This window comes from Thalassophryne amazonica, chromosome 14, assembly GCF_902500255.1.
Source record: "Thalassophryne amazonica chromosome 14, fThaAma1.1, whole genome shotgun sequence".
Lineage (NCBI taxonomy): Eukaryota > Metazoa > Chordata > Actinopteri > Batrachoidiformes > Batrachoididae > Thalassophryne > Thalassophryne amazonica.
In genome coordinates this window covers 21,522,518-21,550,458 of record NC_047116.1, presented here as the reverse complement: position 1 = coordinate 21,550,458, position 27,941 = coordinate 21,522,518, and the positions used below count along the sequence as shown (strand labels likewise).

General features: G+C 40.0%; 1 protein-coding gene across 1 annotated transcript in view; it reads left to right on the top strand.

The window, feature by feature from the left end:
• Window positions 1-27,941, top strand: part of LOC117524787 (follistatin-related protein 1-like) — a 69,503-nt gene that overhangs the window by 31,791 nt on the left and 9,771 nt on the right. Inside the window, exons 3-10 of the mRNA XM_034186607.1 lie at window positions 13,527-13,628; window positions 13,709-13,838; window positions 16,094-16,126; window positions 19,447-19,577; window positions 20,895-21,013; window positions 22,625-22,737; window positions 25,228-25,338; window positions 25,435-25,529. Coding sequence (XP_034042498.1) covers window positions 13,527-13,628; window positions 13,709-13,838; window positions 16,094-16,126; window positions 19,447-19,577; window positions 20,895-21,013; window positions 22,625-22,737; window positions 25,228-25,338; window positions 25,435-25,529 — 834 coding nt within the window. The remainder of the gene's footprint in view (window positions 1-13,526; window positions 13,629-13,708; window positions 13,839-16,093; window positions 16,127-19,446; window positions 19,578-20,894; window positions 21,014-22,624; window positions 22,738-25,227; window positions 25,339-25,434; window positions 25,530-27,941) is intronic.

Sequence of the window (27,941 nt, the reverse complement as noted above, 5' to 3'; positions counted from 1 at the left end):
GACCCGAAGAACGCTCCTGGGTGAAGAGGAGCTTCATCCTAGACCCGGCCCTCCTGGCCGATTTCTACCGCCGCCACCCGGACAAGCCTGGTCGGGCGCCAGGAGGCGCCCGTTGAGGGGGGGGTCCTGTTGTGTGGGCCGCTGAAGAGGAGGTACTGCTGGCCCACAACCACCAGAGGGCACCCTGCCTGGAGTGCGGGCTCCAGGCACAAGAGGGCGCCGCCGCCTCACAGGAGCAGCCGGGGTGACAGCTGTCACTTATTACCTGTGACAGCTGTCACCAATCATCTGATCTTCAATCGTATATCAGCAGGACAACATCTCCACTTCTTTGCCGAGATATCGCTATGCTTAGGAGGTAACGAGCTTAGCCAATCAAGTTGTCTTTTCGACAGAAGAATATTGTTGCTTTGTGTTTTTTGACAGCAGACTTTTCGACGAGAGGTGGGGGTGGATTTCCCACCATACGCGTTGCTGGGTATAAACACACCTACATCTAACTGTTTTTGTTCCTCGCCAGCAGTACCAGATCCGACAAGCGGAGGCAGTGGCCACCTGGGAGTTCGGGACTTGGCGGCTCCAGTATTCCCGGGGTTCGGTGGCGGAGGAAATCGTGTGGTTCCGGTTCTGCTTTGGACAGACATCTCTTATCTTCGAGCCTGCCCACATGACACATTCTGTAAATTGACTTCATTGCATACTATTGTGACCTGCCGTGTTTGTTGTGCTCATTCACAACAGTAAAGTGTTGTTATTTGACTTCCTCCATTGTCCGTTCATTTGCGCCCCCTGTTGTGGGTCCGTGTTCCTACACTCTCACAACACATACAATAATTACGTAAAACCCCAACGGTCAAAACGGCCCCCTATGAGCAAGCACTTGGCGACAGTGGGAAGGAAAAACTCCCTTTTAACAGGAAGAAACCTCCAGCAGAACCAGGCTCAGGGAGGGGCAGTCTTCTACTGGGACTGGTTTGGGCTGAGGGAGAGAACCAGGAAAAAGACATGCTGTGGAGGGGAGCAGAGATCAATCACTAATGATTAAATGCAGAGTGGTGCATACAGAGCAAAAAGAGAAAGAAACACTCAGTGCATCATGGGAACCCCCCAGCAGTCTAAGTCTATAGCAGCATAACTAAGGGATGGTTCAGGGTCACCTGATCCAGCCCTAACTATAAGCTTTAGCAAAAAGGAAAGTTTTAAGCCTAATCTTAAAAGTAGAGAGGGTGTCTGTCTCCCTAATCCGAATTGGGAGCTGGTTCCACAGGAGAGGAGCCTGAAAGCTGAAGGCTCTGCCTCCCATTCTACGCTTACAAACCCTAGGAACTACAAGTAAGCCTGCAGTCTGAGAGCGAAGCGCTCTATTGGGGTGATATGGTACTACGAGGTCCCTAAGATAAGATGGGACCTGATTATTCAAAACCTTATAAGTAAGAAGAAGAATTTTAAATTCTATTCTATAATTAACAGGAAGCCAATGAAGAGAGGCCAATATGGGTGAGATATGCTCTCTCCTTCTTGTCCCCGTTAGTACTCTCGCTGCAGCATTTTGAATTAACTGAAGGCTTTTCAGGGAACTTTTAGGACAACCTGATAATAATGAATTACAATAGTCCAGCCTAGAGGAAATAAATGCATGAATTAGTTTTTCAGCATCACTCTGAGACAAGACCTTTCTAATTTTAGAGATATTGCGTAAATGCAAAAAAGCAGTCCTACATATTTGTTTAACATGCGCTTTGAATGACATATCCTGATCAAAAATGACTCCAAGATTTCTCACAGTATTACTAGAGGTCAGGGTAATGCCATCCAGAGTAAGGATCTGGTTAGACACCATGTTTCTAAGATTTGTGGGGCCAAGTACAATAACTTCAGTTTTATCTGAGTTTAAAAGCAGGAAATTAGAGGTCATCCATGTCTTTATGTCTGTAAGACAATCCTGCAGTTTAGCTAATTGGTGTGTGTCCTCTGGCTTCATGGATAGATAAAGCTGGGTATCATCTGCGTAACAATGAAAATTTAAGCAATGCTGTCTAATAATACTGCCTAAGGGAAGCATGTATAAAGTGAATAAATTTGGTCCTAGCACAGAACCTTGTGGAACTCCATAATTAACCTTAGTCTGTGAAGAAGATTCCCCATTTACATGAACAAATTGTAATCTATTAGATAAATATGATTCAAACCACTGCAGCGCAGTGCCTTTAATACCTATGGCATGCTCTAATCTCTGTAATAAAATTTTATGGTCAACAGTATCAAAAGCAGCACTGAGGTCTAACAGAACAAGCACAGAGATGAGTCCACTGTCTGAGGCCATAAGAAGATCATTTGTAACCTTCACTAATGCTGTTTCTGTACTATGATGAATTCTAAAACCTGACTGAAACTCTTCAAATAGACCATTCCTCTGCAGATGATCAGTTAGCTGTTTTACAACTACCCTTTCAAGAATTTTTGAGAGAAAAGGAAGGTTGGAGATTGGCCTATAATTAGCTAAGATAGCTGGGTCAAGTGATGGCTTTTTAAGTAATGGTTTAATTACTGCCACCTTAAAAGCCTGTGGTACATAGCCAACTAATAAAGATAGATTGATCATATTTAAGATCGAAGCATTAAATAATGGTAGGGCTTCCTTGAGCAGCCTGGTAGGAATGGGGTCTAATAGACATGTTGATGGTTTGGATGAAGTAACTAATGAAAATAACTCAGACAGAACAATCTGAGAGAAAGAGTCTAACCAAATACCGGCATCACTGAAAGCAGCCAAAGATAACGATACGTCTTTGGGATGGTTATGAGTAATTTTTTCTCTAATAGTTAAAATTGTATTAGCAAAGAAAGTCATGAAGTCATTACTAGTTAAAGTTAATGGAATACTCAGCTCAATAGAGCTCTGACTCTTTGTCAGCCTGGCTACAGTGCTGAAAAGAAACCTGGGGTTGTTCTTATTTTCTTCAATTAGTGATGAGTAGTAAGATGTCCTAGCTTTATGGAGGGCTTTTTTATAGAGCAACAGACTCTTTTTCCAGGCTAAATGAAGATCTTCTAAATTAGTGAGACGCCATTTCCTCTCCAACTTACAGGTTATCTGCTTTAAGATGCGAGTTTGTGAGTTATACCACGGAGTCAGGCACTTCTGATTTAAAGCTGTCTTTTTCAGAGGAGCTACAGCATCCAAAGTTGTCTTCAATGAGGATGTAAAGCTATTGACGAGATACTCTATCTCACTTACAGAGTTTAGGTAGCTACTCTGCACTGTGTTGGTATATGGCATTAGAGAACATAAAGAAGGAATCATATCCTTAAACCTAGTTACAGCGCTTTCTGAAAGACTTCTAGTGTAATGAAACTTATTCCCCACTGCAGGGTAGTCCATCAGAGTAAATGTAAATGTTATTAAGAAATGATCAGACAGAAGGGAGTTTTCAGGGAATACTGTTAAGTCTTCAATTTCCATACCATAAGTCAGAACAAGATCTAAGATATGATTAAAGTGGTGGGTGGACTCATTTACATTTTGAGCAAAGCCAATAGAGTCTAATAATAGATTAAATGCAGTGTTGAGGCTGTCATTCTCAGCATCTGTGTGGATGTTAAAATCGCCCACTATAATTATCTTATTTTAATTGTGATATGTGAGTAAAATAAGATGTGAAACATGGTTTAGGGTGAGATTGAATGAATATTTTAGTTACAGATTATTATTATTGCTCTCTTGATGTTATTTTTTGATGAATCCAGTTAATCATTCAGCGTGTAAAATTGTTGAAATAAGACATGATGACTCCTGCAGTGGAAAAATGTATTCCCATACATGCATTGGTGAATATTGCATGGTAGCAGTGATGGGAAAATTATTATTGAGCTGATGAAAAGAACTAAAACTTACTGGTCACTACAAACGATAATAATCTCATATGATGTCACATAAACATTAGAAAATGACATTCAATATTCTGATTTATATGCACTATACATCATCCTTCTATACTGAAAAAAGAACCAACTTAAAAAAGTGTTACAATTGGTAAAACCTGAATAAATTAAGTTGTTTGAACTTATGTTTTGAAGTTCAAACAACTTAATTCTTTCAGGTTTTACCAGTTTAACACTTTTTTAAGTTGGTTCAACTATTCTCTTTTTTCCGTGTAGCTCTTCCATTTTCAGGGTTACCGAGAAAAATCGTCATTGTTTTGAAGTTATTGAAGAAAAGGGTTTTTTTTTTTTCCCCCTTCATTTCAAATCATTTAATGTCACATGATGTCATTTGATGATGTCATCAACCTAATTCTTTTGTGTGTTTCCAGTTGATGTACATTTTTAGTTCTGTCCAACAGTTCTCTTTTTTTCCAGTGTGAACGCACATTCTGATTTGGATCATGGTTAAAGAGGGTTTTTCCATCTTTGAACAATATTTTCAACAAACCGCAGACAGGACCTGTTCAGTAGACGTCTTGACATAAAGCAAATGTAGAAGGAACTGGAGCACATTTTGTGCTTTTGATGGATAAATGTTCATCAGCTCATTAAAACAGTTAAATCAAGACTTAAAACATATTTTTATTTTCTTTTGTATGAATATTTTTTTTTATTTTTCTTATCTGTTTTATTCTTTTACTTGTGTTTTTTAATTATGTATTTGAATTTTTTTCTGTTTCTGTTTTTACTCTGTTTTTTAAATTTTACTTTGAACTATTCTGTGTGCGGCGCCTTGAGGTGACTTTTGTTGTGATTTGGCGCTTTTATAAGCTGATTAAATTAGTTGTTGGTGATTTTGCTAATCATTTCAACACGACTGTGTTTGTACAGTCAGTCATGTACTTCAAGCTTGTTTTTTGCATGATGAGCTCTGGTTAATCTGTTACACTTCACCAGTCACTTGCCAGAGCCTCGGGCTGCTCTGATTGGTTAAAATGGGAATAGAGAAAATGAGGTTGCATTTCCTCACTGAAATGAAAAATTTATGCCATTAAAAATTTAGTCCATTCACGCTCAGCTGACTCCACTTGGCAGACAATATTTTTGTCTCATTTTGTTTGTTTGCTGAGAATATTAATAAGAAATTTATGATATGTTTTATAAAACAAGAGAATGAAACAATGAAATTTAACTGATGATCTTGATGCAAGATGATGATATGATAAATATGCAGTTTGTGAAATCATGACAAAAATGATTGATTCAGGGAAAAAGTTCAGCCTCACATCTTGTTTGTTAAAGACTAAATGGAAGCCTCAACCTTTGGTGCTTGTAAATGAAGCCAAGGCAGAAATGAAAAAATACACAAGTCTCTAAGCCCAAGTCACTCCCGTAGACCCTCATGTTAAAATGCCTGACTTTACTGTAGAAAAACATGTTTGCAGCCTGGTACAAAACCAATTTTGATCTGTATAGCTAGTTTCCCCCTTCTTGACAACTGTACAGGGGCGGCTGGCTGAATTTTTTTTGTTTTAAATAACTTATCAGTTTAAGATATTTTAAGCCATAAAGTTATGAATAATTAGGATAATAATCGCTAGGCCTGTTGCGATAATTACTATAAGCCATTTGTAGTGATGCAACAGCATTATTCCACCCAGGAACTTTGGAAGAGTAAATGGAATTAGTTAAATTACCTTTTTCTGCAAAAATATTAACCCAAAAGTCAAAGTGTAACGATTCACATTTGTGTTGAATCACGGCCTCCTTACGAGGTCAGACGTCGTGAGGTCATTTCTCTTTCTGCTATTTCAGTAATTCACTTTTTTTGGTGCTGTTCTAGTTTTACCGTTTCCTGTTTCTTCAGCTTGGTAAAAACTTTGTAAAACCCTTGAAATTGTTAGAATGGCCAAAGCAGTGGGTCACCCCACTGAGTCTGGTCTGCTTGAGGTTTCTTCCTCAGCATCATCAGAGGGAGTTTTTCCTTACCACTGTCGCCTGTGTGCTTGCTCTAGGGGTTGGTAAGGTTAAACTTTACTCATGTGAAGCACCTTGAGGCAGCTTTTTCGTGATTTGGTGCTGCATATAAAATAAAAATAAAAATTGAATTGACTTTACCCTTTTCCAAGTTATCAGTAATGAAAATGATTGAGTTGTAGCCCAATTTAAATGGACCTACTCTTTCTGATCCTGTCATATTGTGTGGATTTTTAACCCAAGTCTGACATATTTTCATCTCATATGATTTAAGAACAACGGGAGACGTTACGTGTTCTCACCATAGCAACACTCAATTTAAATAAGTGGTGAAGAAAAGACCTGATGCCTGTGTCCATTAGCTAAATGTCAGGAATCCTCTATTGGTTCTAAATGGAGAGAGACAGAGACACAGCTCCATATACCGAATTTGTCTGAGGAGCTCATCCATTATTCAATTGCTCTACAGGTTTCAGCAGGCTACAGCTTTCGAGCCCATCTGTGTCTAACAGACTGGATAGTCCAACATGCTCAAGGCCACAGTGATTACTTTGAAGCTTATCCATGACCCAACTCTGGCGCGTTTGTGTACGAACATGTGTGTGCATGTTTGTGTGCAATCTCTTCCCTCTCTTCTGACCAGTCATGGCTCAGTCACAAACCGTTTCAGTGTAATTTGCGGCTATCGCTTGCATTTGCCAAGGATGAGAAATGTTTACTCAAGTAATTCAGGCAAATATTTCAGTTTGACTTCAACTTTGGTGAACTCTGACCCTTTCATTTACATTGATGAGTATTTACAAATCATCTTGGTAATGCTGACTTTTTAATGTTTGACCAATGCTGCTCTCCCAGAGTAGACCATACGTGCTTTGGCAATGCCCAGGGCGCTCAAGGGGGTGAGCAGATGCACAAGATGGGCAATATAACATTAAATGGAATGCCCATCACGTCCTTACTAACCTATAAATGGGTAAAGAGGTGGAGCATTGGAGATACCCTCCATAACCTGGGTGGGATGAATGAAGACCGAACACTCCCTCATCTTAGAGTTCCCGAATTTGCAGCTAATGGGCTAACCTCTTGGTTCAGGTGTTTTATTAATGCATATTTTTGAGGACTAGGTGGTGGTTTTGAGGATTTGCTTGAGGATTTGCTTGAATGAGGTTATTAAAAAATTAAGAATGCATTATTTCCTCAGTAATCACATATTCACTGGAGCTAAATTCGGAAAGCTACCGATAGTTGGTAAAAATGATAGCTCGTGTTAACCTTGCTAACATATCAAATAACACAAAAAAATTACATTTGATGGAAATACTGGAGCACAGACTTCTTAGAGGAAATCCTAGGACAATTAACAACACAGCATACTCAGAAAGGACTGACACAGACAGTCCTCCCCACCAGCTAGCAGCCACGGCTAATGCCGCTCTGGTAGCGGAGCTCTGATGCCTCGTTTCCACGTAGCATATGGGTGGGGTGGACATACGGGTACTTTACATTTGGGTCTTTCATAACTTAGCGACCTGAAGGGCTGATGAAAACACACACGCTTTCTCTGTTTATTTACGTAAATTTTGGGAGCAAAAATCCACAAAAACAATTGCTAAAACTTTGATAACAAGCTGATGAAAAGTCGGCTACTCGAACACGGTAAACAACATGGACGCCGGTGAATGCGATGCTTGTTTTCACAGCCACACTGTTTGTGGTCACGTGACCACTGGGCTATGATGTAGTGCCGCCCAAGGCTATGGGTATGTAATCTCTTTACCCGTTTACTTCTATTAGTAGGGGAAATTATGTGAAAAATCGTTCCGCGGTGGATAGAAGCGTGCAGTTTGATACATATGTCCCTTTAGTGATCCTAAGATATCCTAGAAGGGGTACCCCCCCCCCCCCCAAAAAAAAATCTAACAGGAAGTGAGTTTTTGAAGAAATTCAAAATGGCCAACCATACATTTGGCAACTGATTCAAAACACACCAAAGATAACCTCATAAAAGCATGAAATTTGATATATATGCTCTTTGGGTAACCTTAAGGCATCATGGAAAATTAATCCCAAATCTATCAACCAGGAAGAGAGTTTTTGAAGAAATTAAATATGGCCACAGATATATTTGGCAGCTGATTCAAAACACACCAAAACCAACCTCATAAAAGCATGAAATTTGGAGTATATACTCTTTTGGTGACCCTACGACATCCTGGAAAATGAGTCTCAAACATCTCAAACTGGAAGTGAATTTTTGAAGAAATTCAATATGGCCGCCCACCAAAAAACATCTTATAAACAGAAGGTAATGTGACCTCCTCAAACAGACTAACTAAAACTATACCTATAACTATAAACAAACCATAAACTATAACATGTATCTATTCACATGTACCAGAACATTGGCATAATGCTGTACATGATAACCTTGCGTTCTTGCATCTACACTTTTGAGAGCAGAGAGGTTCCGTTTTGCAGCCACATTTAAGTAGCTCTCTACATAATTTGTCTGCCTCTGGGAAAAGTGTCCATAAAGGTGTCCAAGAATCATCTGTTTTGGTCCATCCATATTTCTCTGGAGAAGGCACTGACTGAGTAGAGCTGCATACTTTTGTACCAAATGCTGGCTTGGTACAATGTTCAGTTAGAATGCTGTAGCAGTGCAGCCTGTGTGGGAGGGATATTTTCCACTGACAGGCATTAGTCGTTGCACCAGCTTTCTGACATACGCCTTGCCCCCTCTTTTGCTATGTCGCTTCTTTTAGACTGTTGTCTTTATACACATCCCAAACCATGTCAAGCCTGTTGCATGTCTTCACTGACATACTCACCAAAGGTGTACGCCTTATCAACAGGTAAAGAATGCACAATGGCAGCTCCATCTATGATCTTAACATCAATCGACGGAAGACACCGGCGGATAAGTATCGGGAGCTATTAATCCAAGCAGATCTGATTTCTGTGATGGCAAGTTGAGCTTCCCCTCTTGGAGAGAGATGGAGGATAAATGGTGCTCTCATGGGAAAAGAACTCATCCAAGTCTCCATCTCTGTACTTGCTTGAAATATAAAGTTGACTGAAGAGACTGTAATAATTTTTCAAAGCTGCAAGTTTCACTTTATTTTTTGATATTGGCTTTCCGTTAGCATTCTTGAATAGAGGAAAATTGTTTATCTTAGAGTTATGTGAAGGAAGTCCTTGTTCAGGGAAAAACATCCATATTGGCTATTGCCCAACTTCTCAATAGTGTGTATAGTATTGACTACCTCATTCCTTGCATTTGTTGCAGGAGTCTTATACAAGCAACTCTGAGCATGTATCCTGGAAAGGATTGCCCATATCAGAGATACTGTGACACAAGGCTGAAACATGTTTCTTGTATCTTCCTTGGTATGCAGCATTCTGCTCGTGATGTAAATATGAAGAATCTATACATCTGAATCTAACTGATTCCAAATCAAGAAGGACTCTTGCCTGTTCTGGCCCTGCAACCATCCACCGCCTGAAGTCAGCGGGGTTTTGTATTGAACCAATTGTACCCCCTTTTCCCTTTGATTATGTCATTATTTTGTTCATGGGCCTGATACACCGGTATGCATGAAAACGTCTTCTGTGGCCAATGTTTGCAAAACCTCCACACACAGATCAAAATTTTGGACTCGATGAGCACAGACAAAAATCATGACCATTTTCTCAAATTCTAGAACAATGTTCCAGAATTGGCATGTTGGGTACTAATTAATTAAGGACAACATAAAAGTCTACATTGGCTAATGCTAATGCTAGCATTGGTTGCTAATGTTATGCCAGTGAGGTGTGTCCCAATTTAAGGCTTTATCTCTGCTTTCATGAACATTTTATCAATAAAGTACTCTTTGAAAGTTAAAGATAAGTTCCTATGAAAGTTTTTAAAGCTGTTTATGTATGTATTTTACAAATATCCCCCTAGTTAAATGAAGCTCTATTTGAAAGGTCATCTCAATCTGACCGCTTTTTTGTGTGTTTTTTCTCTTTAAAGCTGTAACATTATATATATATATATATATATATATATATATATATATATATATATATATATATATATATATATATATATATATATATATATATATATATATATATATAGATATATATATAGATATAGATATATATATATAGATATAGATATAGATATATATAGTCTTCCGGAAGTAGCTAAAAGTTCACGTCTTCTTTGTGGAAAGGTCCTTTCCTTTGCCAGTCCACCATGAAGCTCTGTAACTGGTGATGCAGAACAAAAATAGCCGGGGTTATCCACCTCTGGAACACTGGGTGTCTCTGAGCTGAACAGAGTATCGACGGGACGGCTCGTCCGGACTGTCCCCCCCATTGGAGGCACCCAGCTGTTTCACATACAAATAAAAAGTTGACAAATTTTTCCACTTCCTGGTTGACTCTCCTGCATGATCCACTGTTATTTTTTCTTGCATCTGCTTGAAATGGAGGTAACTCAGATTAGGTTTACAAGAAATACCTTTCGCCCTCTGCTGAATGATAGCAGGACTACAATCTTTTCACCTCATATATAGTATAAACCAATGATTGTCTATTCTAGACCTTAAAGATCCCTTTCAAATCCCCCCTAAAAAGCCACTTTCCAAATACTTATGAACCTGACTATACATGGCGCTAGTTAAGATGGTATGTTTTGCAGATGGTTGAATAAATGTACAAATATGGACGTTTTTCCTCTTTGGTCAGGCAGTTCGCTCAGACGAAGCACCCGATGACCTTTAAAGCTTTCATGTGACGCCCCCCCCACCCTTCCAGCTGTCTTGTTATATCGTTTCAATATTGAGGTGATCAGCCTCAAGAATCCACATTGCTTAGAATCTGCATTCCATAACTTGGACTCACAAACACACGCCAGATTGGAAGCCAGCTCACGTGCGCACACACACACACACACAGTAAGGCAACTTTTCCAAATACAGGATACGGGGTCTGGAGGGAGGAGGGCATTGGAGCAGGAGAGTGTGGAGAAAACAATCCACAGAGCTTGGGAATGAGTCAAAAGGAAAACATGGCTCAGACTCCAGATGTGGAAACACCCGACACACAAACACAAACTCAAACACGCCCACACAAACACACACAGAGAGGAAAACGAGGTAACGAGGGCCATAATGCAGCTCTTCAAGTGCCGCTTGGCATCCTGTGATTGGTGGGTTAGCTTCTCATTTGGACTCAGTTGGGCAGCGCCCCACACACACACACACACTATTTGTTACCATCACAAACTACGAAAACACTGATGTCATTAGAACAGATGTTTGAGCTAAAGTTTCATTGATGTTAACTCCAATGTCCCTGGTCTTTTCTAAATCATGTGAGCTGCCAGTTTTTAAGAGGATCCAGACATTGACTCTGTAAACACGAGAGGATCCTCAGAACACTGACAAAGTCACACCCAGAGACAAAATGAGAGTCCAGGGTATGAAGAGCTAAAATATCGAGCGGCTGAGTTAATTCGTTGCAGCCAGCTTGTGTGGACAGCAACTCAAAAACAATAAATTCAATCATCTTGTAATTCAGCAATGAGGACAAGTCCTGTTGCATGTGTTGAACTTTGATGCACCACATTGATTGAAAGAGCAACTTTGTTTTGCCAGTGATATCCTATAGACATACTGCCACCTGCTGGATGGTTCGTAGAGGCACCTACTTTCATGACTTAGTGGATGATGGATGAATGGTCAAAAATTGCAAATACCTGTGGTTAAAACTCACATGTGGTTTATCTACCTCTTGAAGACTGGACCACCTGGTTCAGGGAGAAACAAGATCCCAATAGTCAGCCAAATTCTTGATGAAATATGCAACAGAACTAGAAACTAAAACTGGATTTAAACAACAGATACAACCCCAATTCCAATGAAGTTGGGACATTGTGTGAAATGTAAATAAAAACAGAATACAATGATTTGCAAATCCTCTTCAGCATTTGTTGAATACACCACAAAGACAAGATATTTAATGTTCAAACTGATAAACTTTATTGTTTTTGTGCAAATATTTGAAATGGATGCCTGCAACACATTTACCACTGTGTTACATCACCTTTCCTTCTAACAACACTCAATAAGCGTTTGGTAACTTGAGGACACTAATTGTGAGTGTCATGATTGGGTATAAAAGGAGCATCCCCAAAAGGCTCAGCAGTTCACAAGCAAAGATGGGGTGATGATCACCACTTTGAAAAAAATAGTCTAACAGTTTACGAATAATGTTTCCCCATGTTCAGTTGCAAGGAATTTAGGGATTCCATCATCTACAGTCCATAATATAATCAGAAGATTCAGAGAATCTGGAGAACTTTCTACACATAAACGGCAAGGCTGAAAACCAACATTGAATGCCCGTGACCTTCGATTACTCAGGTGGCACTGCATTAAAAACTGACATCATTGTGTAAAGGATCTTACCGCATGGGCTCAGGAACACTTCAGAAAACCATTGGCAGTTAACACAGTTTATCGCTGCATCTACAAGTGCAAGTTAAAACTCTACCATACAAAGTGAAAGCCATACATCAACAACATCCAGAAACACTGCCACCTTCTCTGGGCCGAGCTCATTTGAAATGGACAGACACAAAGTGGAAAAGTGTGCTGTGGTCTGTTGAGTCCACATTTCAAATTGTTTTTGGAAATCATGGACGTCGTGTCCACCGGAAAAAAAGAGGAAAAAGACCATCCATATTGTTACCAACGCAAAGTTCAAAAGCCAGCATCTGTGATGGTATTGGGGGGGGGGGTGTTAGTGCCCATGGCATGGGCAACTTACACATCTGTGATGGCACCATCAATACTGAATGGTACATCCAGGTTTTGGAGCAACACATGAGACAGTACACAATTTGTCTGAATGCGTCCTTACAAACAAAAGATAAGATAAGGTGAAGACTGGGTTTAAAAAAATTAAGGAGAATGATGAACACTGCCCCCCACCTCCCAAATAAATAAATAAGAAATAGTGGAATATTTATGTAGGTATAATATCAGAGGCTAGATTTTTGGTGTAGACTAGATTAGACAGAACTTTAATGATCCCTTGGGAAAACTCCCTCAGGGAAACTGAAGTTCCAGCAGCAGTGTATAGCAGCACACAGGGTAAGAAGCACACAGAGTATCAAAAGTTAAAATAAAAAAAACTTGTTTCAACAATTCATTCAAAACTGTGTATCAAAAATTGTATCAGCAATTCCAAAAAAATGCCTCACAATTTAGAAGTCATTTGCAAAACTGTTGTTTTCTCTCTCACACACAAAAAAAACAGCATTTATGAAGTTTCTTCCTAAATTGTGAAAAGTAGTTTGTGTAATTGGACTAATTAGTGAGTTAAAAATCAAACCATAACTTTGTTGATGGAGGTAAAAAGGGACCAATGAGCCTAATTTTGGGTCTCATTAGGACTGTGTTGTTTGTTCTGTCTCTGCAGCAAATACACTAAAATATAATTGTTTTTTTTGTTTGTTTTGTTGTGTGGAGTTGCTTCTGGATAGAGAAACGGTGCCGCCTGGAGCACGAAGCCTTTAGGAGCTAATATATTTTGCATTAAGACAACGCGTGTTTCTTGTGTTTCAGGAGCTGCAGAGCAAAAGCAAAGTTTGTGCCAATGTTTTCTGCGGGGCAGGCAGGGAGTGTGCTGTGAACGAGAAGGGCGAGCCCAGCTGTCTGTGCATAGAGGTACAGGAGGGGTCCTTTAGCATTACTCAGAAACAAACAAACAAACAAAATCTTCAGCAAATTCTATGTCTCTTTTGCAGAGCTGTAAACCCCACAAGAGGTCAGTGTGTGGCAGCAACGGTAAGACCTACAGGAATCACTGTGAGCTCCACAGGGACGCCTGTCTGACCGGGTTGAAGATCCAGGTGGCCCACGAAGGACACTGCCAGGGTACGAGCAGCATAGATGAATCATTAATGATATGTTTGCAATTACAATCAAGGTCAAGAGGCTTATTGTCATTCTCTAAGACTGTTTTTCAAATTGCAGTGCAGGTATCACTAGCAGTACTGCCAATCTCACAGGAGGCATGAAGGTGCCTCCATACACTATTTACTACCTCCATCTCACTCAAATAAGTTCAAATTCAAATATTTGCATTGCTGTGGCAGCGATTGGATATTTGTTTAAGCACAAGTGGTACTTAGTTGAAGAAATTCATTGCCTAAAGTAACTACATTGCAGGTATAACTTCATTTAAACCACTAAACCTTGATGTTTAGGACAACTCAGGATTTATAGGAAAAAGCACAACTGGTGTAACTAAAACTCAAGTAAAAGTAAAAGTAATTATGAAAAGGTATTTGTTAGTGAACATCTCTGTCAAGACCCAAAAAAGCCCAAACTTGCATGTTTACCTGACATTTAATAATGTTCATGTAAAATTAGACCGTAATGTTTCACCAGATTTTGTGCAAGATGCGGAATTTATGAAACAAGCCCAAGTCATAATATTAGATTATATACCATATTTTCCAGACTGTTACACCAAAGTATTAGTCACATCTGTCAAAAAACACGTCATGAATAGGGAAAAAAATGTACATGTCACACATTTCTGTAAGTCACATTTATTTTTTAAACTTGATGCTACCGTTTCATGCAACAAGAGGCAAAATTTAATCACTGCATCATTTATTTATATTGGAAGTACCATGTTACTGAGTGGAAAATATTGTGCTAATTAATGTTATTGGCACAAAGAATTCAAGAGTAAACTGCTTCTGATCACTACTAAACACTCAAAACCTCAAGGAGCTAAATCTATGCATGTGCATATCACTATATATAAAATTAAATATTTTAAATCTTTACATTTATTTTAAATATTTTCACACATTATAGTTAGCTTTACCTTACCCTAGTCATCCTCTTTGTTATTGTTATGGCTGTCTCACACAGTCTCAACAAGCTGAGTTCTGAGTAGTATGCATGCTATTCCTTCTATTTATTCAAGAATATAGCCTTTCAGATTGAGAGCATGATTTATTAGTTTCACTTGTTTTCTGAGACCCAACATATTCTCCTCAGATGTTCTTCTTGTTTTACGGTGGATGACAACCAGCTTAATGGTGCTATATAAATAGCATCATTTATTTTGGGATTTAAATTGTCTTCTTCTTCATTTAGGTGACCTAGTTTAATATAATACATATGAAAATGCTTCATCTTCTCATGTGTCAATCAATATGTGATTAAAGGTTTGTGTCGACCCCAGAAGATTTTCAGATTTCAATGTGGTGTACGGTTCTTAGATTTTTGAGAAGTGGACTGGACATTGTCCAAACCACCACAGCTAAAAACCAAATTCCTGCAGTTTTACGTTACTTTTTGTCATGCACTAATTTTTATTTTTATTATTAATATATATATATTTTCTCTTTAGAGACTTTTTTCTGTAGTTGCTGATGCTTTTGCTCATTTGAAGGAAGGTGACAATCAAAATCAGTGGCATCATGTTCTGGTAGAATTCATCCACTCATGAAGGCTCTCTTTTCTTTTGCCTCCTTCAAGAAAGTGTTTCCTCATTTTTATACTTTTTTCTTGCTTCTTGAATCTTTAGTGGCATTATATGATTAAATTTAATAATACCACAACTGTGAAAGAAACTGTTTGTGCCAAATTTCTGTGTGTGTGTGTGTGTGTGTTATGTACAGTTTAGAAACTTGATATTATTGGTTATATTTGTTGTTGGCTTCTGTATTGTTGTCTCAACATAGTTTTGCACTGACCCTAAATCAACAGAAAATAATTATTGCTGAATGAATGAATGATTACTCCTGAATGTTAGATTTAAAAAAAGACACTTGCTGTATGTGGTATGGCATCGGATTCATTTGTGTAAAGGCTGTCCATGTGACCATTTTAGTACTTTTTCACACTTGGCCTTGAATAAATGTGTCTAATTTTCATGAGTCTTACTATATCTTGAGTGAACTTTTCCTGCTTTGGTTTTGCGTTCTTGCTGACTTGAATATTGATTTGTGGCAGAAAAACGCTGTCATAGTCAAAGGTTTCAGCTTTCTTTTGGACTTCTGTATTCTGCTAACATTTGGTTCAAGCCATGACTTGATATTATTATTATTATTATTATTTACATTTAGTCTCATTTTGCTTATCCTTTGTCTATTTTAATTACCTTTCAGAAAAGAAAACAGAACAAACTGCTGCCAGTCCAGGTATGTGTGTTTATGTGTATATACTTTGCTCCCATCAATTTTCATTTACTTCATTTACTTTTCCTCCTGGCTTATTCTACAACCCCTGGCAAAAATTATGGAATCACCAGCCTCAGAGGATGTTCATTCAGTTGTTTAATTTTGTAGAAAAAAAGCAGATCACAGACATGACACAAAACTAAAGTCATTTCAAATGGCAACTTTCTGGCTTTAAGAAATACTATAAGAAATCAAGAAAAAAAGATTGTGGCAGTCAGTAACGGTTACTTTTTTAGACCAAGCAGAGGAAAAAAATATGGAATCACTCAATTCTGAGGAAACAATTATGGAATCACCCTGTAAATTTTCATCCCCAAAACTAACACCTGCATCATATCAGATCTGCTCGTTAGTCTGCGTCTAAAAAGGAGTGAACACACCTTGGAGAGCTGTTGCACCAAGTGGACTGACATGAATCATGGCTCCAACACGAGAGATGTCAATTGAAACAAAGGAGAGGATTATCAAACTCTTAAAAGAGGGTAAATCATCACGCAATGTTGCAAAAGATGTTGGTTGTTCACAGTCAGCTGTGTCTAAACTCTGGACCAAATACAAACAACATGGGAAGGTTGTTAAAAGCAAACATACTGGTAGACCAAGGAAGACAAAGCGTCAAGACAGAAAACTTAAAGCAATACGTCTCAAAAATCGAAAAATGTACAACAAAACAAATGAGGAACGAATGGGAGGAAACTGGAGTCAACGTCTGTGACCGAACTGTAAGAAGTTTATGTTGATATTTTGGACAATTGAAAGGATGTTTGGGGATGATGAAATCATTTTTCAAGATGATAATGCATCTTGCCATAGAGCAAAAACTGCAAAAACATTCCTTGCAAAAAGACACATAGGGTCAATGTCAACGAGCAGATCTGATTTGATGCAGGTGTTAATTTGGGGGATGAAAATTTACAGGGTGATTCCATAATTTTTTCCTCAGAATTGAGTGATTCCATATTTTTTTCCTCAGCTTGGTCTAAAAAAGTAACCGTTACTGATTGCCACAATCTTTTTTTTCTTGATTTCTTAGTGTTTCTTAAAGCCAGAAAGTTGCCGTTTGAAATGACTTTAGTTTTGTGTCATGTCTGTGATCTGCTTTTTTCTACAAAATTAAACAACTGAATGAACATCCTCTGAGGCCGGTGATTCCATAATTTTTGCCAGGGGTTGTAGGCTAGGCAATAGTAGTAGTAATAGTAGTAGTAGGTGGTGTTTCTCCGAACTCTACTCCAATTTGAAATGAAAGCGTTTTTACTCCTTTGCAAGTAGGAGTATATCCTTTATGACACCCAAGATACATCAAAGCAATTGAAATCAGTTGAGTCACCTCGAGGTGCTCTACATGAATAAGGTCTAGACTAGGGCTGGCATGATGGGCCAATGGTACAGGGATTCCTTGCAACTGATGACCTCACCAGGTGGTTTCACAGATGATTAGGACTTTATGTTGAGGGGAGGAACTCATCTGTAAAACCACCTGCTGAGGCGGTCGACTGTAAGGCACACTTGCACCATCTTGGTTGGCCCTTCATGGCACACTGTTGCCCAGTCCTGGTGTAGATTGTATAGTGGTAAGGAAGAACTCCCTCAGGAACACAAAATCTCTAGACACAAGTAAGGTCTATACCGGGGGTGCCATGAATGGCCAAGACATTGGGAGGTTTTCATTGCTACAGATTACTTGAGTAGGTGATTTCACAGATCAAGAGGGCTTTAAGTTGATTTGAAGAGCTCATCAGTAAAACCATCTGCTGAGGCAACTGGTTGCATGGAAACCCTGTACCAACTTGGCCTTTTCTAAGGTTTGGAGTCGACTTCTGTAATTCTTTGATTGTTGGTTGATTAACATTGGTTAGGACAGTGGTTCTCCAACAGGTCCTCAAGGACCACCTAACCTGCACATTTTCAATCTCTCCCCGCTCTGCCAAAAGCTGATTAGCTTATTCAGGTATACAGTCTATCAAGTCCAAACAGACATCTGAATGAGTGAATCAGCCTACACATTCTCACATTTTTATGCTTGGTCAGTGCTTCTTTCCATCATGATGTGATAAGTTGGATACACCCCCACCCCCACCCCCCCTGCTCCCTCATTGCATTATTTAGTTTCAGGTGGCCATTTTTTGACGGCTGCATCCATTCTTTCTGACAGTGCATGGAACTATCTGCTACACTTCAGCATCATCAGGGGACATCTATCAATGTTTTGGTTATGGTTACAGCCATTGTTAAGCCTATGATTAGAGTTATCGCCCACTGACTTTGATTCACGCACTTGAACGCATGTCGTTGTGATGATCCACCTACTGTGTTCCCAGCTGGATGCCGTGCTTTGTTCCACCGCCTGCCACGCACTCTACGCTGGATGCTGCGTATATAAAGTAATTATTTCGTAGTGGATTAATCATTTTCTCTGCAAGTTATATGTTGAAAATGGCTCTAATTACTTCCTGAATCACAGAGGACTGCTCCAGCAGCGCTGTTCGCGCGTGCTGAATGAGCTGGAGAAAGTATTTGGAGCTGTCTAAAAAGGTAATTATTTGTCATGTTTACAATGTGATGGCTTGGGAAAACAGTTGCATTTTCTTTCCTTCTTGTCTGCAGCTGTTAAAGTGTGTTTATGACAGATTTAACATCTTGTTATAATCCTTCAGACAAGCTGCGCTCTGATGTGATCCGCTGACGCAAACACTCGCTCTGTTCACTTCTTCTTTACTCCACTTGACAAGCTGCATGTCGTGTTGGCGAGCAGATCATGCCACATAGCACATTTATGCATGAAGGATTTTTTGAACATTTCAAAATTCTCTTTGCGCAATTGCACGCACCGGCGTCCCTCTCACGTTCAGTCTGCACCCGTTAAGATGAGTTTACTCTCCTGCACGACACAGGTCACGCAAGTGTGTGAATCAAATTCATGCTCGTGTCAGTGGGCCTTTAGAGTAAATGTTTCCCCGTGTGTCACACAGTGACACCACGGGGCTACCCATGGCGACTTTGGTGTGAGACTGGGCGAGTGCTTGTCAACTTGAGTATCATCAGTCACAGAGGGACAAGCTGCAGTACTATTGGCTTTATAGCGGTGTCTGATATGAAGAGGGTGAGGGTGCAATAACTACATATTATGACCCAATGGAAAGTGACTTGGACTAAGCTACATCAGTATAGTATGACAGAGGTCAAACCTGAGATAGTTAGCAATAAAATTATTAAATGTTGGACAGATTTGACTCATTTGGATTATTTATTACTTCTGACTTTTGCTCCCACACCTGCAGTCGTGTGCTATGCCGCAGACCGCAATGAGCTGAGGAGCCGTGTGATCCAGTGGCTGCAGACAGAGGTCGTCCCAGATGGCTGGTTTGTCAAAGGATCCAACTTTTCTGACATCCTTCTAAAATACTTCAAGGTGGGATTCTCTTCTCTGGGGGGAATTAGAGCAAAATGAATCATTGTATTGTCCACCGTGCAGTTTTATATAAGATTCACAGCAACGGCACACACAGCGAGAAGTGAACTTTCAGGCATAGGATGGTTAGAATTCACTTCAAAGAAAATCCCTGTCATTTTGTCAGAGACTCCTGCTACTTTATGGGTGACATGAAGAGCATTAGAAAAGAAGAGCAGATGGCCCTGTTAACATTTTTAAAGTCTGTGTTATTTAATTATGTCACTATAATTAAATAACACAGAGAACAGAACCAGGACAATTAAATAAATACATAAGACAATAACTACATACATAATTACATAACAAATACATAAAATAAATAATCACAGAACAAAGGAACAGAAAGTGACACTTTTTTCTTTGAGCTGAGTTGATCGCCAGAGGTGGGTGTGTCCGCACCAGACACTGCTGTTGAGATCTGTGGACTCGCAAGTCACAGCTGGAGAACACATACCATGCCATGAAGGATATCACCTGACAACACTCCTCTGTGAGGCACGTGCATGGGCATGCTGTCCTCATATGGAAATACATAAAAACACATATCGCCTTTGCTACGGGCAGGGGCAACCATGTCAGCGTGCACATCGTCATGCAGGCTGCCCCATGTGAAAAGAACTTTCTGATCATGTGAACACTCAGCGGGCATTCTGAATGTCACGTTATTAGTAAGTCCCACCCTTCATACATCGGAGGCCTTGTGGTTCCAAGAACCACTGATGACTACATACTGGATTGGACGATGTGTAGTGCTGGGTCACAACCGGTAAGTATAGAAATCAGTGACATCAACTGGGTCATAGTCATGTGACAGAGCATAGCATTGGTAACGAATTACATAACAGTCTTCATCTTGAGAAATTTTTTCCCTCCTGTCGAGAGAAATTGAACGTACTCAAACATTGCAGGGTTCTCAGTTGTGCTGTTGGGAGCTGCTGTCCATACTGAGCTGAATTCCGCAAGGCACTGCTGTGGACATGCACGGAAAAATAGGACATGAAGTTCTGTTTTCTTTAAATTTAACTACAATGTGGAAGGCATTTTGAAAAAGATTACTCACTTAATGACAGGCAAAACTGACATATCCATCAGAAACACTGTGCATTTCATAAAGAGTGGTATTTGTGGTTTGTTCACACACGTACACAGGATACTCAGATAATAACCTCTAAGAAATATTCAGTGCATCTTTGTTATCCTAATCAAGCAGAAGAACTGAGTCTAAGCTGTGTTTTTTTTCTTTATCTATATATATGTATGTCCATGTTTCTGCAGTCGTATGATAACGGTGATTCCCAGCTGGATTCTGCAGAGCTACTTAAATTCATCCAGCACAATGAGTCTGTTGTTGACCTCCAATCTTATTCAGACCAGGAGAGCAACAAGCTGCTCAGGTCAGTGTGTGTGTGTGTGTGTGTGTGTGTGTGTGTGTGTGTGTGTGTGTGTGTGTGTGTGTGTGTGTGTGTGTGTGTGTGTGAGTCACAAACTAAGTGAAAGTGGTGGTCACCCTCTTATTCACTCACACAACCATCTTGCACTGTTCATTTGAAACAATTCTCTGTAGTAGAACAGCATACAAAAAATAAATCTTTTTTCTCTGTCTAATCCAATCCCATCCAAAATTATTCTCAGTCAACTTGCAAAAACAGTCAAATAGTTGAAAAACAATCCTGATGACGTAGTTCATATCTGACACTGTGCACTGCTGTCTGCTTTCCTCTGTCTAACGAAAAATCGCAACAGAAATTTGTCGAGCTTTCCATCCGACAGTGCTTGTACTTCAGCTACTTCAGTGTACTGATAATAATAATAAACTTGGTCAAATTGTTGTCTGTCACCAAAACAAACCCCGGCATGTTTGTTTATAAGCTAAGCGTCATCACTGCTAGCGTGAGCACGCCGGTGGTCGCGGCATGCAATAGCATAAATATATAGTACCAAAATTGCACACTAAATAGAACCAAAAATGCAGACTAAATGGAACACAATGGCAAATGGAACAATCCATGTCACGTGACATACAAACCACCAATCAAATGACAAGGATCTTTTCAGCCATTATATAATATTGTGTAGTATATAGTATTGTAGTAGGAATGTCATTCATGGTTTGATGCATCACTTCTTTTGCTATGTGAGAGTGGTGGCAGTGAAGGATTGACTGAGCATGACTGAATGTAATATGGGGACTCTCATGAGTGATGGAATGAAAAAAATTAAGATTTTGAATTGGTAGGGGATAAACTCATGGTTATCTCCTCTATAAGCAGATGATAACATCAATTGATTTTTGTGGATTCTCCATAGGAACATTTGAACTTGAGAAATGTACTTCTGGTGGGGTTGCCTCCCCAAAGCACCCCTGTTTATTTTGAGATTTGTAGGTTGCCCCACAGGCTTGCATCATATAACTGTGTAGCCCATAAGGGTGTTAGCATTCTAATTCAATACTGGACCACTCAAAATAGATTTTGTCTGTGTGAAATGTTTAACCCAAAAAAGATGTAAAAAATATGGCCCGGTTGAAAAATTCCAGCGTTCCCCTTTAAAACATTGTGTGTATTTGCACCGATTTTGCAGATATCTTAATTTTTGCATTACAAAAACAAAAAAAATTATACTAAATGAGCTCCAAAGTCCACAGCACTGAGCTAGTCATCGTCACTTAAAACTAAACATGCGTATTTGAAGGTCACCTGGTTCCAGAACAGGACTCGGATTCTTGGTTTGTCAATACTGTATATTGCTTCAAACTGACCATTCCATTCTGTGATAATGTGGGAATATGCGGATCTATATCTGCATGCTGTGGTACTCATTTTCCCGCTACAAACGAAGTCACTGAACCCTATCTGGTCTTGTGTAAACACTGACAAAGGTGTCATGACATAAACACGTATCATCTACAATAATTAACTTTTTTTCCACAGTGTGCTTCTATTTTTTGCAGTGTTCCCAGAGCAGCAAATATTTATTCTGTGTTTATATTTGCGTGCACTTCCCAGGAGCCTGTGTGTCGATGCCCTGATTGAGCTCTCAGACGAGAACGCTGACTGGAAGCTGAGCTTTGATGAATTCCTCAGCTGCCTGAAGCCCGGGTTCAATCCACCAGAGAAGAGTGAGCGTGACGAAATACTTCGCAAAAGACACTTAGAGAGGTTTTTTGTTTGTAGTTGGAGTATGGGCATAACCCGATTGAGGTGGTGTTTGGGGTTAGACATCTCTCAGAAAACTGGGGCCTTGTCGGTTAAAAAAGTGAGCCTGAGTTTGTTGCTACTTTCCGAGTGGTTTGTACTGACTCTTGGTTGTGTGGCTTCAGCGTGATCAGTCAGCTGATGCAGCTGTATCTAGGGGAAAGTTCACAGGAAGCAGAGGCATTGGTCTCTGTGTGAACAAGCGTTCTTCATCAAACACTGAACCGCAGCACTCGGGTTCCTCCAGGTTTTTACGAGTGTCCTGCAGAACACCAGCGCTACCTTTCCTCACCTTTTGTTCACCACTGGGGGCAACATCACACACAGTGGTAGAAAGTGCAGCATAAAAATAAGCCCATAAGAACAAGTCAGCTGTTGTTAGCATGTGTAACATTCTCTTTCTGAACTGGTATGAGCATATTATCAAACTGTCAACCAAACAGAAAATTCAAACAGGTACATTTATCCGTTACTTCACCCACCACTCTCAGACATATTGAGTTTATTTGTTTGCTTTTTGTTCATTTTGTTTTTACCTTGCAAACTTCGCATTCCTCCGACCAAAAAAAATTACATATTTTACAAAAGACATTTATTTGTAAACACTAACACACATAGAATGAATTAGTCAACCAATCAGTATGAGCAGAGGCTAAGTTTACCCATAATCCCTTTTGGCATCTGTGCGTTAATGTTCAAATCTTCAGAATAATACATTATTTTAAAATGAACAGATATGTGTTATATATCACTTTGTACATTTTAAGAATTTACATTAATGTAGTTATTCTATCCGGATTAATTTGATTTATAAATCAAAACCATAAGTCAAACCTGCTTTCCTTTTCAACACCTCTGCCTCATGGCTGGACCACTGTATCCTGTCAAAGTAAATGACGCTTCCCTACAGCAGTGGGCAGGGTGCACAAAGACAAGGTGTTGACTCATTGGCTGTGTTTGGGTTTGTGATCGCCTTTGATTCTATTAGAAGCTTTAGGGGTGTTTAGTTCAAAATTGGCTTGTTATTAACTGAAAGTGTATGGGAGACAAAATTGAAAGTTAGCGGTTAGCTGTAGCTTCTGATAAATTTTTAGGCAGTTTATCGGTTTAGCATTATAAAAGATAACTTTACAGTTAGCTGATTAGCAGTTATCGAAGCTAACGTTTTGGTTAGCTGTGCCCACCACTGATCCCGCCTCACATTCTGTCACTGCTGAGATAGGCTCCAGACCCCTGCGGCCCATAATTGGACTAAAGGCCTGGTCACACAGCACTAATGAAGGGCAACAAAGCCCAAACAAAACAAGAAATCTGGACTTTTGTTGACATTGTTTAACCTTTGCTCAGCTTCTTTCCTGCATCTGGTGCTTCATCAGAATTTTTAAACTGTTGAAAAATTTGAAGGAATGCCACCGAAAACCTCAATTTGTCCATATTTCGTTTTGCTGTAGTTCTTGACGGTTTCTTAACGTTTGCTTAGTTTTTGTAACGTTAGCGTTGTTCGACTTCGTTCAACCTCACATATCCGACGTATTGAACAGACGCAATGACATCTGAACAACTCAATAACTAAAGCCTCGACCAGCTGAACATTTTCATACAGTAACAGTAGCGTTAAGAGCGTTTTATCAACTATGTGTGGACGTTTCAAAGGACAATTCAAGAGAATGTGAAGACAAACAAATCACTCGCCTGGAAGTACTGTGGAAATAAGGGAGAGGTTGGCTGCCTGTGCCTTTTATAGCTGCTGTTGGTCATGTGATTGTGAACGTTTTTGTTTAAAGCGTCGAGGTCAACGTTGGCTTCGGTTTTGTTTCATTCCTCTTTGGTTCCTTTTGCACTCTTGATTCGCAGGCTGTTCGGTGATGGGAAAAATGAAAGTTCATTCGTACAGCTTTTCTCGATGATTTGTGACTTTGTGGCTTTTTTTTTCCTTCGTTCAGGAATCGTCGTATGCAGTGTGACCGGGCCGTTAGTGGTTGAAGATGAGTGAGTGAGTGAGTGATGTGTTAAATGACAACAACACGTTTTTAGTATTTATAACACTTATTTCACGTTAAATATCACAGTTTACAAGCCACACATGTTGCTTACAGAGTCCATAAAGTCAGCTATTGACAGCTTTCCAGTAGACGATATGGGAATAGTAGGACCAAATGAGAGTAGACCAAACAGGAGTTTTGCCTAGGACGAAATGGGAATTTCAGTGTAGTTGAAATGGGAATAGACCAAATGGGAATAAATCCATGTGTGAAAACTGTGCAGTCCAATCAAGCCGTGACTTCGTAATTACAAATTTTATCATTTTACTTTGGTGTATTAAACCTTTTAGAGTTTGCTGTTGCTGATGTTAAAGTTGCATGGGGACACGTGTTGAACAGCCAGTCTTTTGATGCAACGTGTGTTTTCTGCAGAGTGTGCTCTGGAGGATGAGACGTACGAGGACGGTGCAGAGACCCAGGTGGAGTGTAACCGCTGTGTTTGTGCGTGCGGAAACTGGGTTTGCACCGCCATGACCTGCACCGGTGAGTGGAAATGCTGATGATGATGATGAAGTTTAGTGATTTCATTAATTTTTTTTTTTTATATATATCTTAAATCGCCATGATCCCCTTTCCAAGACAAGACAACAGCTTTGGATGACTCAGCAGATCCTGCAGCAGAGATGACTGAGGAGGAATGGAACCTCCGTGTGGCTGAGCTCAACAAACACCAGGTATATATTGTTAATATTCACTTGTAAGCATAAAACAGTAATAGTATTAATATAAAGTCAAATCAGAAGTACATATTACCTTGTTACTTCAATCAATCATCTGTGTTATTTCACAGAAAAGGGACAGGACAAAAGCACTGCTTTAAAAGTATTTTTCAATTCTCCATCCCTGTTCTCAGAGAATAAAAGCTCATGAAAATTCACTGTTGGAAACTGTTTTAGTCTCGGATATTTTGTGTTTCTTTTGAGAATAATGTCGATTAGCTAAACTGTGTTACTGAACAAAGAGCATTTGAACTGCTCGAGCAATACGATACAACTCACAGAGGAATTTGGTGGATGCAAGGTTGTATTTGACTTGTGTGTTAAACTAACAGCTCAGTGCATCAACATATCAGTGGATTTTTGACCTCTGACGGGAAACGTGAAACAGTAAATCAAACAATGTGGGGGAGGAAATATTTCCCTTAACAGAATCGATAAAACTATAAATAAAAAAATGTATTTATCAAATATCTGCTGCCCAGCATGCCTCGTTCACATAAATGCTTGATTTTGCAATTTATTGGGTTATCTTAAAGCTACACAGCCTTTGAGTTTTTTTTTTTAAGATTTAAGTCATAATTTTTTTGGGGGGGGCACCATTATAATTTTATTCCTTAGCATATAAATAAGGGATTCATAATATTATATTGCCATTATGATCAGAATTCACATTCTTTGGAAACAATTTAGAATTTTGACCCCTGAAGGGGAGAAATTCAAGCGATCAGATGCCATGACCTACATTTGGTAGTGATGTCATAGATCGTGTGGGGGCTTCCCTTGATCTGCATGAGGGATGCTGGGAAGCACACAGCAACAGCCAATCAGAGTAAAGAAAGGTACCATCAGCTGACTGCTCGCTTGAACAAAATAAACCAAGATGGTGAAGACCCTACGAAACAGCTTATTTCTATATAAATCTAATATGTTTCTCATATATTTTGGAAAAGTTAACAAGAAATAAACACTTCTAAATCTAAAAATGCTGTTTTTGAAATCAGATAACACCTCTGAGACCCACCAGAGGGGATCTGGTTTGGGAACCACAGAATCTCGTCTCTGCTGTTTGCGGACAATGTGGTTCTGTTGGCTTCATCAAATCAGGACCTTCAGCGTGCACTGGGGCGGTTTGCAGCCGAGTGTGAAGCGTCCGGGATGAAAATCAGCACCTCCAAATCCGAGGCCATGGTTCTAGACCGGAAAAAGGTGCTTTGCCCTCTTTAGGTCGGTGGAGTGTCCTTGCCTCAAGTGGAGGAGTTTAAGTATCTCGGGGTCTTGTTCACGAGTGAGGGACGGATGGAGCATGAGATCGATAGACGGATCGGTGCAGCATCTGCAGTGATGCGGTCGCTGTATTGGACCATCGTGGTGAAGAGAGAGCTGAGTAGGGGGGCAAAGCTCTCGATTTACCGATCGATCTACGTTCCGATCCTCACCTATGGTCATGAGATTTGGCTCATGACCGAAAGAACAAGATCACGAGTACAAACGGCCGAGATGAGTTTCCTCCGCAGGGTGGCTGGGCGCTCCCTTAGAGATAGGGTGAGGAGCTCAGTCACTCGGGAGGAGCTCGGAGTCGAGCCGCTGCTCCTCCACGTTGAAAGGAGTCAGTTGAGGTGGCTCGGGCATCTTTTCCGGATGCCCCCTGGGCGCCTCGCTGGTGAGGTGTTCCGGGCACGTCCCATTGGGAGGAGGCCCCGGGGAAGACCCAGGACACCCTGGAGGGACTACATCTCTCGGCTGGCTTGGGAACGCCTTGGGGTTCCCCCGGAAGAGCTGGGGGAGGTGTGTGTGGATCGGGAGGTCTGGGCGGCTTTGCTTGAGCTGCTGCCCCCGCGACCCGACTCCGGATAAAGCGAAAGAAAATGGATGGATGGATGGATGGATAACACCTCTGAGGTGACTTACCTGACATCTTACGGATGTTAGCGTGCACGCCCAGGGAACGTGTATCAAGAAAATGGGTCAAGTCACAGGTAATCTCAAAACTTCACGCATGCGCGCACACGCTTCCTCCTGCAGTTCATCTGCACGATGCCATTAGAAGGAAAAGGCAATATTCGCCATGGAATTTTCCCCTCAGATAAATGTGTTCTCCTCATTAAAATGTGCTGTAATTTTGCAATAAGTCATAAAAATAAACTAAATTTATTATGCTTGGATTTCAGTAGAAACTGAATTTTGTCAGTTTTGTGAAATTTGAAAGGCCATACAGCTTTAAAATATGAGGTCAAGTGCTGCCTGAAAATTTTACATTAAATTAACACAGTTTATTCTTCCAACACCACAAAATGTTAATTTCACTCAAAATTTCAGGTTGAATGATCTCGTCTTAGTCTTTTTTAAATGAGTTATATTCCCTTGTAG